Source organism: Orcinus orca, chromosome 15 (genome assembly GCF_937001465.1).
Source record: "Orcinus orca chromosome 15, mOrcOrc1.1, whole genome shotgun sequence".
Classification (NCBI taxonomy): Eukaryota; Metazoa; Chordata; class Mammalia; order Artiodactyla; family Delphinidae; genus Orcinus; species Orcinus orca.
In genome coordinates, this window is record NC_064573.1 from 42461772 (window position 1) to 42474483 (window position 12712).

Genomic DNA, 12712 nt, shown 5'->3' on the forward strand with positions numbered 1-12712 from the left:
AGAGAGGACTGGCAAAACATAACATTTTATATTTTTTATTGAAGTATAGTTGATTTACAATGTTGTGTTAGTTTCAGGTGTAGTTACAATTACATGAGTATATATTACATGTATATGTAGTTACAGTTACATGTATTCAGTTACATATATATTCTTTTTCACATTCTTTTCCATTATAGGTTATTACAAGATGTTGAATATTGTTCCCTGTGCTGTTTTCCTATTTTATATATAGCAGTGTGTATCTGTTGATCCCAGACTCCTAATTTATCCCTCCCCCTCACCTTTCCCCTTTGGTAACCATAAGTTTGTTTTCTATGTCTGTGAGTCTCTTTATGTTTTGGAAATAAGTTCATTTGTATCATATTTTTAGATTCCATGTGTGAGTGATATCATACGGTATTTGTCTTTCTCTGACTTACTTCACTCAGTATGATAACCTCTAGGTCCATCCATGTTGCTGCAAATGGCATTATTTCATTCTTTTTTATGGCTCAGTAATGTTCCATTGTATATATGGACCACATCTTCTTTATCCATTCCTCTGTCGATGGACATTTAGGTTGCTTCTGTGTCTTGGCTATTGTAAACAGTGCTGCTATGAACATTGGGGTGCGTGTATCTTTTCAAATTAGAGTTTTCATCATTTCCTGTTACAGGCCCAGGAATGGGATTGCTGGATCATATGGTAACTCTATTTTCAGTTTTTAAAGTAAGCACCATACTGTTCTCCATAGTGGCTGTATCAGTTTACATTCCCACCAACGGTGTAGGAGGGCTCCCTTTTCTCCACACCCTCTCCAGTATTTATTATTTATAGACTATTTCATGACGGCCATTCTGATTGGTGTGAGGTGATACTTCATTGTAGTTTTGATTTGCATTTCTCTGATAATTAGTGATGTTGAGCATCTTTTCATGTGCCTGTTGACCATCTGTACGTCTTCTTTGGAGAAATGTCTATTTTGATCTTCTGCCCATTTTTTGATTGGGTTGTTTGTTTTTTTGATGTTGAGCTATGTGAGCTGTTTGTATATTTTTGAAATTAATCCCTTGTCAGTCACATTTTTTATGAATATTTTTTCCTATTCTGTAGGTTGTCTTTTCCTTTTCTTTATGGCTTCCTTTGCTGTGTAAAAGCTTTTTTTTTTTTTTTTTTTTGCCGTACGTGGGCCTCTCAGTGCTGTGGCCTCTCCCGTTGCGGAGCACAGGCTCCGGATGCGCAGGCTCAGCGGCCATGGCTTACGGGCCCAGCTGCTCCGCGGCATGTGGGATCTTCCCGGACCGGGGCGCGAACCCCTGTCCCCTGCATCGGCAGGCGGACTGTCAACCACCGCGCCACCAGGGAAACCCTGTGTAAAAGCTTTTGAGTTTGATTAGGTCCCATTTGTTTATTTTTGCTTTTATTTCCATTAGTCTAGGAAACGTATCCAAAATAATATTGCTGCAATTTATGTCAAAGGTATTCTGCCTATGTTTTTCTCTAGGAGTTTTAGAGTATACGGTCTTACGTTTAGGTCTCTAATCCATTTTGAGTTTGTTTTCATATATGGTGTTAGAGAATGTTCTAATTTTATTCTTTTACATGTAGCTGTCCAGTTTTCCCAGCAACACTTGTTGTAGAGACTGTCTTTTCTGTATTGTATATTCTTGCCTCCTTTGTTGTAGATTAATTGACCATAAGTGCATGGGTTTATTTCTGGGCTTTCTGTTCTATTCCATTGATCTATGTGTCCGTTTTTGTACCAGTACCATACTAAAACATATAAAATTTGAAAGGATGTACAGGCATTTAATCTCAAGTACTGTTTCAACAAAGAGATAAATTTATTATATATTTTTGGTAGGTATGTTGTAGTGATTAAGAGGATAAGCTTTGGGGGAATTCCCTGGCAGTCCAGTGGTTGGGACTCTGCACTTTCACTGCTGAGGACCCGGGTTCCATCCCTGGTTGGGGAACTAGGATCCCGCAAGCCGCAAGGCATGACCAAAAAAGAACATAGCTTTGGAATCTTTTTGACATAGTCCTGAATCTGCACTTTTCTGCTTATTAAATCTGTGAGCTTAGACTACACTTAACATTCTGAACCTTAATTTTTCTTACCTGTAAAGAAGGAACAGTACCTACCTCATAATGTTACTGTATTACATTGAAATAATATATGCAAAGCATTTAATTAGTGTCCGATTTACTGTTGGCACTTAATAAATGTTTGTTTTATTATCATTGAAATACAATCATTAAGATAGAATGAGGTATTTGAAAATCTGTTTGCACATAAGTGGGAAACATTTTTATGGAACCCTGTGTACAGTTGTCAACTTGGTATGAAATGCCTTTTTTTATTGGTAACTCAAAAGTGAACTTTTTCTCATCTTGGGATGAACTATCAACTTCTCCATTAGTGAAGTTTTAACTAACAAAATTTTATTGCAGAGAATGGAGTAAACAGACGCTAATTCTAAGTTTCTCATATAAAATTTATTTTCTAGGAGAATGCATAGAAGGGCTGCGGGAAAATGACTACCTTCTGATTCATTCGTGCCGTCAGTGGACCACCATCACTGCCCATAGCTTGGAGGAGGGGCACTATGTCATTGGGCCAAAGATAGAGATTCCGGTACATTATGCAGGTAAAGCTCCTTTCAAGAGACAAGAAACGGCTAATGAAGGGTACTTGAATATGCTAATTTTCTCTTCCACAGTGAGAAAATAGGAATTGTCTATAAACTAGAGGGTATAATGACTTAGAAAAAGATGAATGAAACACTTTGGTTATTTTATCAGTGAAAGCTCAGATTCATTTTGTCATAGGCATTTCTAATTAATGCATGTAGTTAAGCGTGAATTCTTAAGCACAGATTCTTATTAGATATTTATAAAATGAAAATGGTACAAACACAAAGATCATCTCTGGAATGATAGTCCATATGCGTAACCAGCCTCTGAACACCAGTATCTCTGAATAAACCTGAGCACGATTTGTGAATGACTTTGATGTCATGGTTTCACAAGATACCATTTCACAAACAAGCATTGTGGTCTGGTTTTAAAAATACTGGATTGAAAGGTCAGATACCTGAACATGTCCCTCTTTGCAAGGAAGCGTTTAGAATACAGGCAGCAGAGGTGACCTCACTGCTTAGTTGAATCAGGATAATAACTACCTTCTTGCCTCAGTTGGAACTCCATTCAGTGTAACAATGTCATTTAACTAATTTTTATTAAGGGCTTTCTAAATACCAGCACTGTCCTAGGAGTTTATGATACATCTAGTAGCTTAAATCCACTTTCAATAGTGGCGGCTTACAAATGCAGTTTTTAAAAAACGTTCTGTATATATATTTCCTATACTTTCTTCTGGTGCTTATAGTTCATTATGTGAAGGATCTTGATTTTTTCTCTACTATTGTTAATTTTTCAAAAGTCTCTAGCAGGACACTGTAATTGATTAGCTATAAATTGTATAGCCCTAGACTGCCGTCATGTTTTTGAGTGACTCCTCTACATTGCCCAGAGAGTTGTCTGTTTGGAAAAGAGACCTTGCTATATCCCCACTGTCTAGAACAGCAGCAAATGGTGTGTGTTCAGTAAATATTTTTTGGATGAATGAATGGTTTGGTCCCCTTTTTATTCCTAGGAGTCTTCATTGCTAGTTATGACCTAGAGATCACTAAATTTCTCAAAATCCTTCTTATTCCAGAAAAATTATAAGAAAGAATTTCTCTTGCCTGAAACCCTGTCCTGGAATTCTCTTGCCCAGATGTAGGAGTAGACTTCATAGAAAAAGGAGGAACATATAGCTACAGAAAGTATTACGACTGTGAGATTGGGAGCCAGGCCAAAGGGGCAGAGAATGAGACAGACCCTCCACTTGCCCAGTGTCTCCTGCCAGTGGTCCCACAACAGGTGAGATCCATGCTAGTTTTAGCAGAACCAAAATTCTGTCCCTTGTGGAAAACCGAGAAGGAAGGTGTAAGATTGTGATTCACATATATGATTTTACCTAATCTGCTGTGTTCTTCTTTTAGTAGATTGAGTTTTAGCCTTTCCCCCAAATCCATTGCTCCATGACATCATTCGTCCCAAATGCATGCTGTCATTTGATCAGTTACTCAGATCTCTTTAGAGACTCCGTATGCCACCAGTCTCTTTGACTTATTGCTCAGAGCCCTCACAGGGGCTGGTTCTAGTCTACTTCTCCAAACTTACCTCTTCTACTCTGAAGAGTGAGCCTTCCACTCTAGCTAGATTAGTCACCTCACTGTGTCCTGGATATCCTGAGTACTTTTCCATTTACACCAGTCCCCGGCCGGCGTTGCCTTCCTTGGCCGTGCTTTTATCAGAGCCTGTCATTGCATCAGGAGGGGGCAGGTACCCCCGACTCTCCCCATGTGGTCTTCGATGTACTTACCGTGTATCACATTCATTTAGCACACATCCTCGGGCTTCGTTCAGTTACCTTTTCCTACAAGCACACACATCTTCACTTGCCAGCTGCACTGTACACTCCTTAACAAGTGAGACCAATTCTAAAAACCTTTGTGAGTCCTTAGGATCTATACACAAAAGATACAGTTCTTTATGGCTGCAGATGCTTCACCTAGGGATCTCAAACTTGGCTGTACATTGGAATCACCTGGGAAACTTTCAAAATGGCTGATGCCCAGTTCCCATGTCCAGGGTTCTGGTAATTGGTTTTGAGTGTGGGCTGAGCATTAGGATTTTAATAGCTCCTCTTGTATGTAGTTAAATTATGCAGCCAAGGCTGGGAATCCTTTGTTCTGGAATGGGCATTCACAGTGTCAGATGATCAGATTTCCCTAAACACCTGCAAATATTTGCAAATGTTTTATTGTTCTGAACATTTTTTAAAATAGACATTCACCTTCCACTGGGATAAAAGATATGGTATGTTCAACAGCTTACTCTTTATCTGCAGGGAAAATGATAGTACACTTAATTGGGAGACCCCAGGGCGTGTATTGCAAATGATACTATTTTTTTTAAAGTGAAATTGAGGTCCCAAGACTAAAAGGAAACATGAACACTAAGACTGTACCACTTCACATGAAAAGAAAGAAAATATATTAAAGGAAGAAAAACTTGAAATAGAACTATCTTAGTTCAAGCTGCTATAACAAAATACCATAGACTGGATAGATCATAAACAAAAGAAATTTATTTCTTGAGAAGTCCAAGATCAAGGTGCCAGTAGATCCGGTATCTGGTGAGAGCCCAATTTTTCTGGTTTGCAGATGGTCATTTTCTTGCTGTGTCCTCACAAGTTAGAGAGAGAGAACAATCATCCTTCTCAAGTCTGTTCTTATAAGGGCACTAATCTCATTCATGAGGACTCCACCCTCATGACCTAATTATTTCCTGAAGGCCGCACCTCCAAATTCCATTACATTGAATTACTTTGATTTTGGGAGGATGTAAACATTCAGTCCATAACAAGTAACCAATGGTTTATGAGACATTTGATAAGATTATTTCAAAGAGCAACCTAGGGGATATTTTATTTCAAAGAATTTATTATCAAGTCCAGCCTTTGGAAGCGAGTATAAAGTAAATTGTGGAGACTAAAAATATCATATATGTCTCTGGTTTATTAGTGTTTTAATTTTAATTCGTAGAAGAAACCCTTATTCATGCACGTTGTACTAATTTGTTGTAATTTCATATAGGTTAAGAGTCATCACTCATTCTTTGAGGAAAATTAATAAATAATAATTAAATATGTTTAACATAGTAATAAAATCTACCAGCTTTGTAATCAGCCTAGTTGGATTCCTGGTTCTGCCACTTACTGTCTGTATTTGGGCAAGTTACTAAACCTCTCTGAATCTTAGTTTCCTCATCTGTTAAGTGGGGATAACCATAGTGCCTTTCTCTTCAGCTAGTTGTGAAGATTAAAAGAGGTAATGCAAGTGAAGCACCTTTCTGAGCGCTTACTAATTCCAAGTGCTCCATAGTGTTAATAGTGGTGATTATGGTAGTGATAGCAGTAAAATGTTTCTAAAGATTTAACTGTTTATTTTGAAGTACAGATTACAAGTTGAATTACTTTTCTGCTCCTTAAAGCAGGCTGAATACTGATACCCCTCAATGTTGTTTTGGCTGCTGGGTTTTTTTGTTGTTGTTTTAAACTTTTTACTTTGAGGCTGCAATCGTATGATATATTCCTTTATACTATTTACCCATCTTTACCATCATTTGCCATGTTTGTTGTATTCTTTTCCTCCATCTCTTTCTCTGCGTGCGCACACACACACACACACACACACACACACACACACACATACCCATATTATTTATTTATCCCGAATCATTGGAGAGCAGACAGCACACATCCCCCTTAGACTTCATTATGTATTTCCTAAGAACAAGGATATCCTCTTATGTAACCACAGTACTGTTAGCAAATTCAGGACATTTAATACTTTAATCAGCGGTCCATGTTCCAGTTTTGTCAGTTGTCCCAATAATATTTTTTCGCTCTGGGACAGCACCTAGTCTGGGACCCCTTATTGTATTTCCCTATCACATCTCTTTAGTCTCCTTTAATCTGGGATAGTTCCTTATCCTTCCCCTTATCCTTCCTTCCTTATGTGTTTTATGACTTTTTTTTTTTTTTGGCTGCGTTGGGTCTTCGTTGCTGTGCGCGGGCTTTTTCTAGTTGCTGAGTAGGGGCTACTCTTCGTCGTGGTGCGTGGGCTTCTCACTGCGGTGGCTTCTCTTGTGGAGCACAGGCTCTAAGCACATGGGCTTCAGTAGTTGTGGCACACGGGCTCAGTGGTTGTGGCTCGCGGGCTCTAGAGCTCATACTCAGTAGTTGTGGCACATGGGTTTAGTTGCTCTGCAGCATGTGGGACCTTCCGGACCAGGGCTCGAACCCATGTCCCCTCATTGGAAGACTGATTCTTAACCACTGCGCCACCAGAGAAGTCCCTATGACATTTTTGAAGAATATAGGCAAGTTGTTATATAAACTAGCCCTCAATTTGGGTTCCCCAGGCTGTTCATGATTAGATTGAGATTATGCACTTTGGGCTGGTTGTGTCCTCCTCAGGGAATCACATCTAGAGACACGGGATGTCCCTTTGTCCCTTATTGGTGACATTGATTTTGATGTTGTCTGATTTTGGTGTTGTCTGATTTCTCTGCTGTATAATTACCATGCTTTGTGTTACTGGGAAATTTGAAAGAAGGTTCTTTGAGATTCTGTAGGTATCTTATTCCTTCTCTAACTCCCCCCTTTTGTTGAGCAGCTATTGATGTTTCCTGTCTGATTCAATTTTTACTTTGAAGGTGGCAAAACAGTGCATTTCTAACTTAACTCCATCATTCCTTCTTATATGTGTTGTCATTCTACTGTAAGGAAGAGCTGTTCCTTCTGTCCCATTGTTCAGTTAGTTACCTTTAATTATCATCAGCATGAAATTATGGATTCTTACTTCAGGAAGGGGGTCGAAATATCTTCCTGTCCTTGTTTATTTTGATGCTCAAATTGTCTCATATTTTGCCATTTGGGTACAAGCTGGCCCATCTGTCTTTATGACATGCCCCCTTTTCCTTATTTTCTGTTGTAGGTAGCAACCATTCTTCTCAGTTAGTATACCATTTTCATCAGGGCTACTGCACTGTCCTATTCCAGGCAACGCTCCTTACTTTGTGGTCTCTGTAAATGGTGTCCCTTGGAGTTGTGCAGTGCACAGCCAAGGCAGTTGTACACAGCTCTATTCACATATGTTCTGGAAAGTTGTGAAACTCAGCATTTTTAGAAAATCACAGAGTGCCTTTCCCATATTTTTTATCAGAGATTTTCATGAAATTCCTCATGTGAAAAGAAATAATTTCATAAAATTTTCAGAAAAGAGAAATATGACTTGAAGTCCCTTATCAGAATTATACTCTGATGTGGTGGTAATAAGAGTCACCTTACTCTGAATTCTGAAATTATTAGATGTGCTTTGAGAAAAAAAAATAAAGACGTCCCTTATTCTGACAAAATAAGTTTTTTATTTGGGAAAAGGAATTTTCTTGGTTTAACAAACAGTTGATTCCAAGAGAGAGAATGTGTTCAGTCAGCATCAGCATCACATATTTTGCTAACAGCAGGGAAACCACTCAAGAAAAATTGGCATAGTGTTTAGAAAAATGATTGCAGCTTTCAGACAACTTTTAGTCAAAAGGTATCAGAGATCAGTTTAATCTAAACTCTAACTTCTTGTTGCTACCGAAAGGGCAAAGATTTCCTAAGGAATGTACAACACAGAATGTGGAATTTTTCTGCATTCTGTGTACTCAGACCATCTAAATTCCTGCCTGGCACTCCATCAGACACTGCTAACTCACCCTGCACGCTTCCTGACTTGTTAAACCAAAAAAAAAAAAAATTTATTTTTAAAAATTAGAAAAGGGAACCTAGTGCAACTTAATTATAGCCAACAGTTTGTAAAGATGAATGATTTCCATTTTACAAATCACATTTCTATTCATCAAATTCCTTGTGTCTCTGCAGCTCAGAGTGGTCAAGCTCGCGCATATTGCTTACACTAAAGCATGTGTCTCAGGGTTTACGCTGAGCCCTTCTAGGGCCTTAAACCTAATTTGGTATTCACAATTTGACATTTTGTCCTTTAAAACTAGTATAAACTTCAGGCTCCACAAAAAGCTGGATACGCCGTTGCCTCTGGAATTTTATTTGCCCTTTTAAGCTCCAAGTTTCCAACCTATAAAATGAAGTTTTACCTTAGAAAATGTCGTGAAGATTTTCTGAGATCTGACTTGTGTAAATGACTCAACACTGTCCCTGTCACGAGATGAGTACTAAACAATGTTACCTCCTCGTTATCAACTCTGTCGTGAAAACCAGAAAAAGCTCTCTCTAGAGACACAGCTCTGAGAAATCAAATGAATCAGAATGGGAGGTGTCTGTACCCGTGATCCACCACTTGGGGAAGTAGTGGAATTCCGACTGGGTTTATGAAAATATAAATCATTTGACGGCGTGCTTGGTGTCATCATCACCGAACAGATTGCTCCTTGAATATAAGCATCTGAGATAAACTCCAGCCACGTTTGGCTTCTATTTTTAAATTCTCATCCTCCTGCAAATCTGGTGAATCTTTAACAAGCTAAAATGATCTCCGTACTGCCCTCCTAGCTACAGTATGTACAGAAATAGGTAACAGTGGAGCCCAAGGTTGGTTAGAATTGCTTATGAAATCTGCAAGGCCCTTCTCAGCAAGCACCTGCATTTATATCAGCAGTACCTGTTTTTAAAAATGTAGGATGTGCAGTGTCTGTCTCTCGGGCAAAATTATCGTAATGTGGTATTCTAACATAACCTTGAATTGTAATTACTGAACAAAGGGAAGTGTTGAAACAAGCTAATTTTATTCTCCTGGGTTGTGAGTTTAATTAGTGTGAATCATCTGTTTACAAAAGTGACTACTTTTGTAGAACATCTTGTGTACTTTCTCTGTTACATGGGATAAAGCTTATGTGATAAAATGGAAAGTAACCAAATGGTCTTTTAAAAAGTCCTCAGGACCAATGTAGTATGCCAAGGGACATTATCCCAACCAGTTTTGCCAGTAATAAATATTAGCTATCTAAGAAACAACCATTTTTCATAATTGAATCTTTAGGTCACAGATTGCAATAACTCAGATTTATGTAGTGTTTAGTGTTCTCTTGTTAACTCAGCATTTTACTTGTATTTCTTCATGTAGCTTTGACAACAAACCCATGAGGCGGGTTCTATTATTATCTGCCTTTGTGCACAAGTGCAAACCGAGGTTCAAAGATGTTAAGGATCTTGTAATGTTACACAGTAATAGGTGTGATTTGAACCCAGGATATGCGGCTCCAGAACCTGATTTCCTCACCACAATTCTCTGGAAAGTGCTAGAAGGCACTTCGCACAAGGAAGATATTCTGACCATCACAGAGAAGAGAGATCTGTTAGAATTTGCTAGTAAATTGAGTAAAGCTTTTGCTTTTCTTTCCTTTCACGCACAGCTCCCCACTTGTAATCTGACTCTAGGGGAAAACCAAGGAAACATATATTTCTCTTGACCTTTTCCACATTCATAAGTCATCTGCGTACAGGTGACATTCCCATTTCTAAGTAAATTACAGGAAGGAGCAAAGACAGAAGAGCTTCCAGGAGAGCCTGTGGGAGATCGAGAGGATGCTGTGGGAACCTGGGGGCCTTCCTATCCAAGTCTGGAGGCCGGGGGAGAAGGTCTTTTAAGTGCGACTTAGGAAGTTGGTGATATTCAAAAGGACAGACTCGGTGAATAAATGGCAGGAAAATTAGACTTCACCAGGGGATTAAAAATGAGTGGAAGGTGAGACAGCAACACAGATCAACTATGTGTGCCAGTGTAGTAAAGAAAAGCTAAGGGTGATGACATAGGAGTGAAAGGCTTCTAATATTCATTTTTTAAGAATAATGGAGTTGGAAGCATCTTTCTCAGCTGGGGGGATGACTCAAGAGAAAAGGGGGGAACTAATTAAGTAATGTAATAGCCTGGTATCTGGGAAATTGTCTCTGCCATTGTTTTCCACCAGGGACGTTGTTACCCTCTCCCTCTCTACTTCTTTGTTTCATGATGTATTTGGTGTAGCTACTGTAACATAGTGTTTGTGGTCAGAGGTCAGGTGAATTGTATCGTTCACATTTGGGTATTCACCCAGACGTTTAAAGTCAAAACAAGGGTAAAGAACTTATGTAAGCATCTGCCTTTGATGGAAGAATGACTGGAGGACTGTCGCCAGCCTTCGGTATAGTTTTCTAGTTTCACTTCTAAATGCTTAAGGATAATACCCCAAGGAAATTTGAATATGAATGATATTCATGAGGAGATGATTCTAGGGAATTATCTTGATTTTGTTAAGTATTGTTAGGTATGATACTAGTATTACAGTTTTGAAGGAAAACATCCTTATTTTTTAGAGACATACTGAATTACTTAGGGGAGGGGAATATGATTATCATTTATAAAATACTTCAAAAACAAACAGATCAACATAGACAAATATTGGGCGGGCTGTTAAAGTTGTTCAGTCTAGGTGACGGGTAGATGGTACAGTATTCATTTTCTGTATGTTTTGAAAAATTTTGTAATAAGGAAAAAAGTTGACTCTCTGACAGCAACCAACAGCAAAGTTAATTGTCGTGTATAACTCTTCAGTGGTATTCTTACCAAAACCACTTCTGCCTCAATCCTTGAATCCTACTTGTAGTCTTAGTAAGTTGTTCTGTTCCAGTGTCAAGTGTGGAAATAGCCCAGTGAAAGGTGAACTCAGAAAGAAATGATTCTGTTTTCACCACATGGTGCAGCCATCCCAGTTTAGCAGCTACCTGTGGAGACTTGATTGCTCCCAGCCTGGCCGGTTCCCAGGGGCTTACCTAGTTGGTGGTAGTGATTTAAGTATAAAGGAGGAAGGAGGTGTGTGTGTATGATTTGGAAAGAAAGGAAATTATTTTTTATTAGTTTCTCCTTAAAATAAGAGCTTTATGGGAGAAATGGAAAGGGGGAATATGAGTAAATACAGGGAAAGTTATTTGGTGTCACACTGTGGCTTTTCTTTTTTTTTAAACATTTAAAAAATTTTATGTATGTATGTATGTGTGTATGGCTGTGTTGGGTCTTCATTGCTCCACTCAGGCTTTCTCTAGTTGCGGCGTGCAGGCTTATTGCAGTGGCTTCTCTTGTTGTGGATCATGGGCTCTAGGCGCGCGGGCTTCAGTAGTTGCGGCACGTGGGCTCTAGAGCACAGGCTCAGTAGTTCTGGCACACGGGCATAGTTGCTTCACGGCATGTGGGATCTTCCTGGACCAGGGCTCGAACCCGTGTCCCTGCCTTGGCAGGCGGATTCTTAACCACTGCGCCTGTGTGGCTTTTCTTGATCTATAAATGCTGGTAAAACAACGTTTATAAAAATTTGAGAATCCGTCAATTGCTGTTTTCACATTTTGGCCTGTTTACTCTCAGAATCCTTGAAAATCACACACTGCATCTACAACAGAAACTCTAGGATCCAAAACATAAAACAAAAAACTCTGGTACAAAAACAGGGATGGTGTTTGGGGTTCAAAACTCGAAGGCTGCTGTTTTCTAATTTTTTTTTCTACTTCTCTGTCAGTACTGAATGGAAAGTTGGTACTTGAAAGGGATACCTCCAACTTGAGTCTGATTTAACCTATGAGATAAATGTGATTAACATCAGGTGGAAAGTTTGAACAAGCTGCCTGTAACCACACTGTTAATGGGGTGTTTAAAACATGGGTGGGGATGGGTTCGTCTCACTTCGTAATTTGATTTCCATATTGGATTTGTACCTCCGAGAGGTGGTGTGATCTTTTAAAAAGTTCCCTTTCAGCTTTTAGGGATTGCTTTTTTTTTTTTTTCTTTGCGGAAAACAGACTTCTGTGTTTCAAAACTGATCTCAATGCCGGTAAATCTTCCTGAAGTCACTTCCCTCCGTTTCTTAGAATTGGAATCGCTTACCTTTATGACTCACCCTCCAGGTCAGTCGTGTGCTGGTCTTCTGTTAAACCGCTTACCCAGCTGGGTAGTTGTCAGGAGGACTTGTCCACAGGAAAACGACAGACCACGTGTACCATGCGAACTTTTGTGACATTTAGGGCAAGAGCATAGATGATTCAGAACTTGCATGTGTGCTTTTCCG

At 39.1% G+C, this 12712-nt stretch overlaps 1 protein-coding gene across 5 annotated transcripts in view; it reads left to right on the forward strand.

Annotated features, from left to right (window-relative positions):
* GAREM1 (GRB2 associated regulator of MAPK1 subtype 1) overlaps positions 1 to 12712 on the forward strand; it is a 208884-nt gene that overhangs the window by 65400 nt on the left and 130772 nt on the right. For 2 of the 5 annotated variants that reach the window (XM_012534444.3, XM_004273712.3), the window contains exon 2: positions 2494 to 2634. The exons of 1 other annotated variant lie outside the window; for it this stretch is intronic. In XM_012534444.3, the coding sequence (XP_012389898.1) occupies positions 2494 to 2634 (141 nt within the window). Of the gene's footprint in view, positions 1 to 2493; positions 2635 to 3745; positions 3911 to 12712 lie in introns of those variants that run through there. 2 more of the 5 variants (XM_033435233.2, XM_033435235.2) reach the window with 2 other exon arrangements.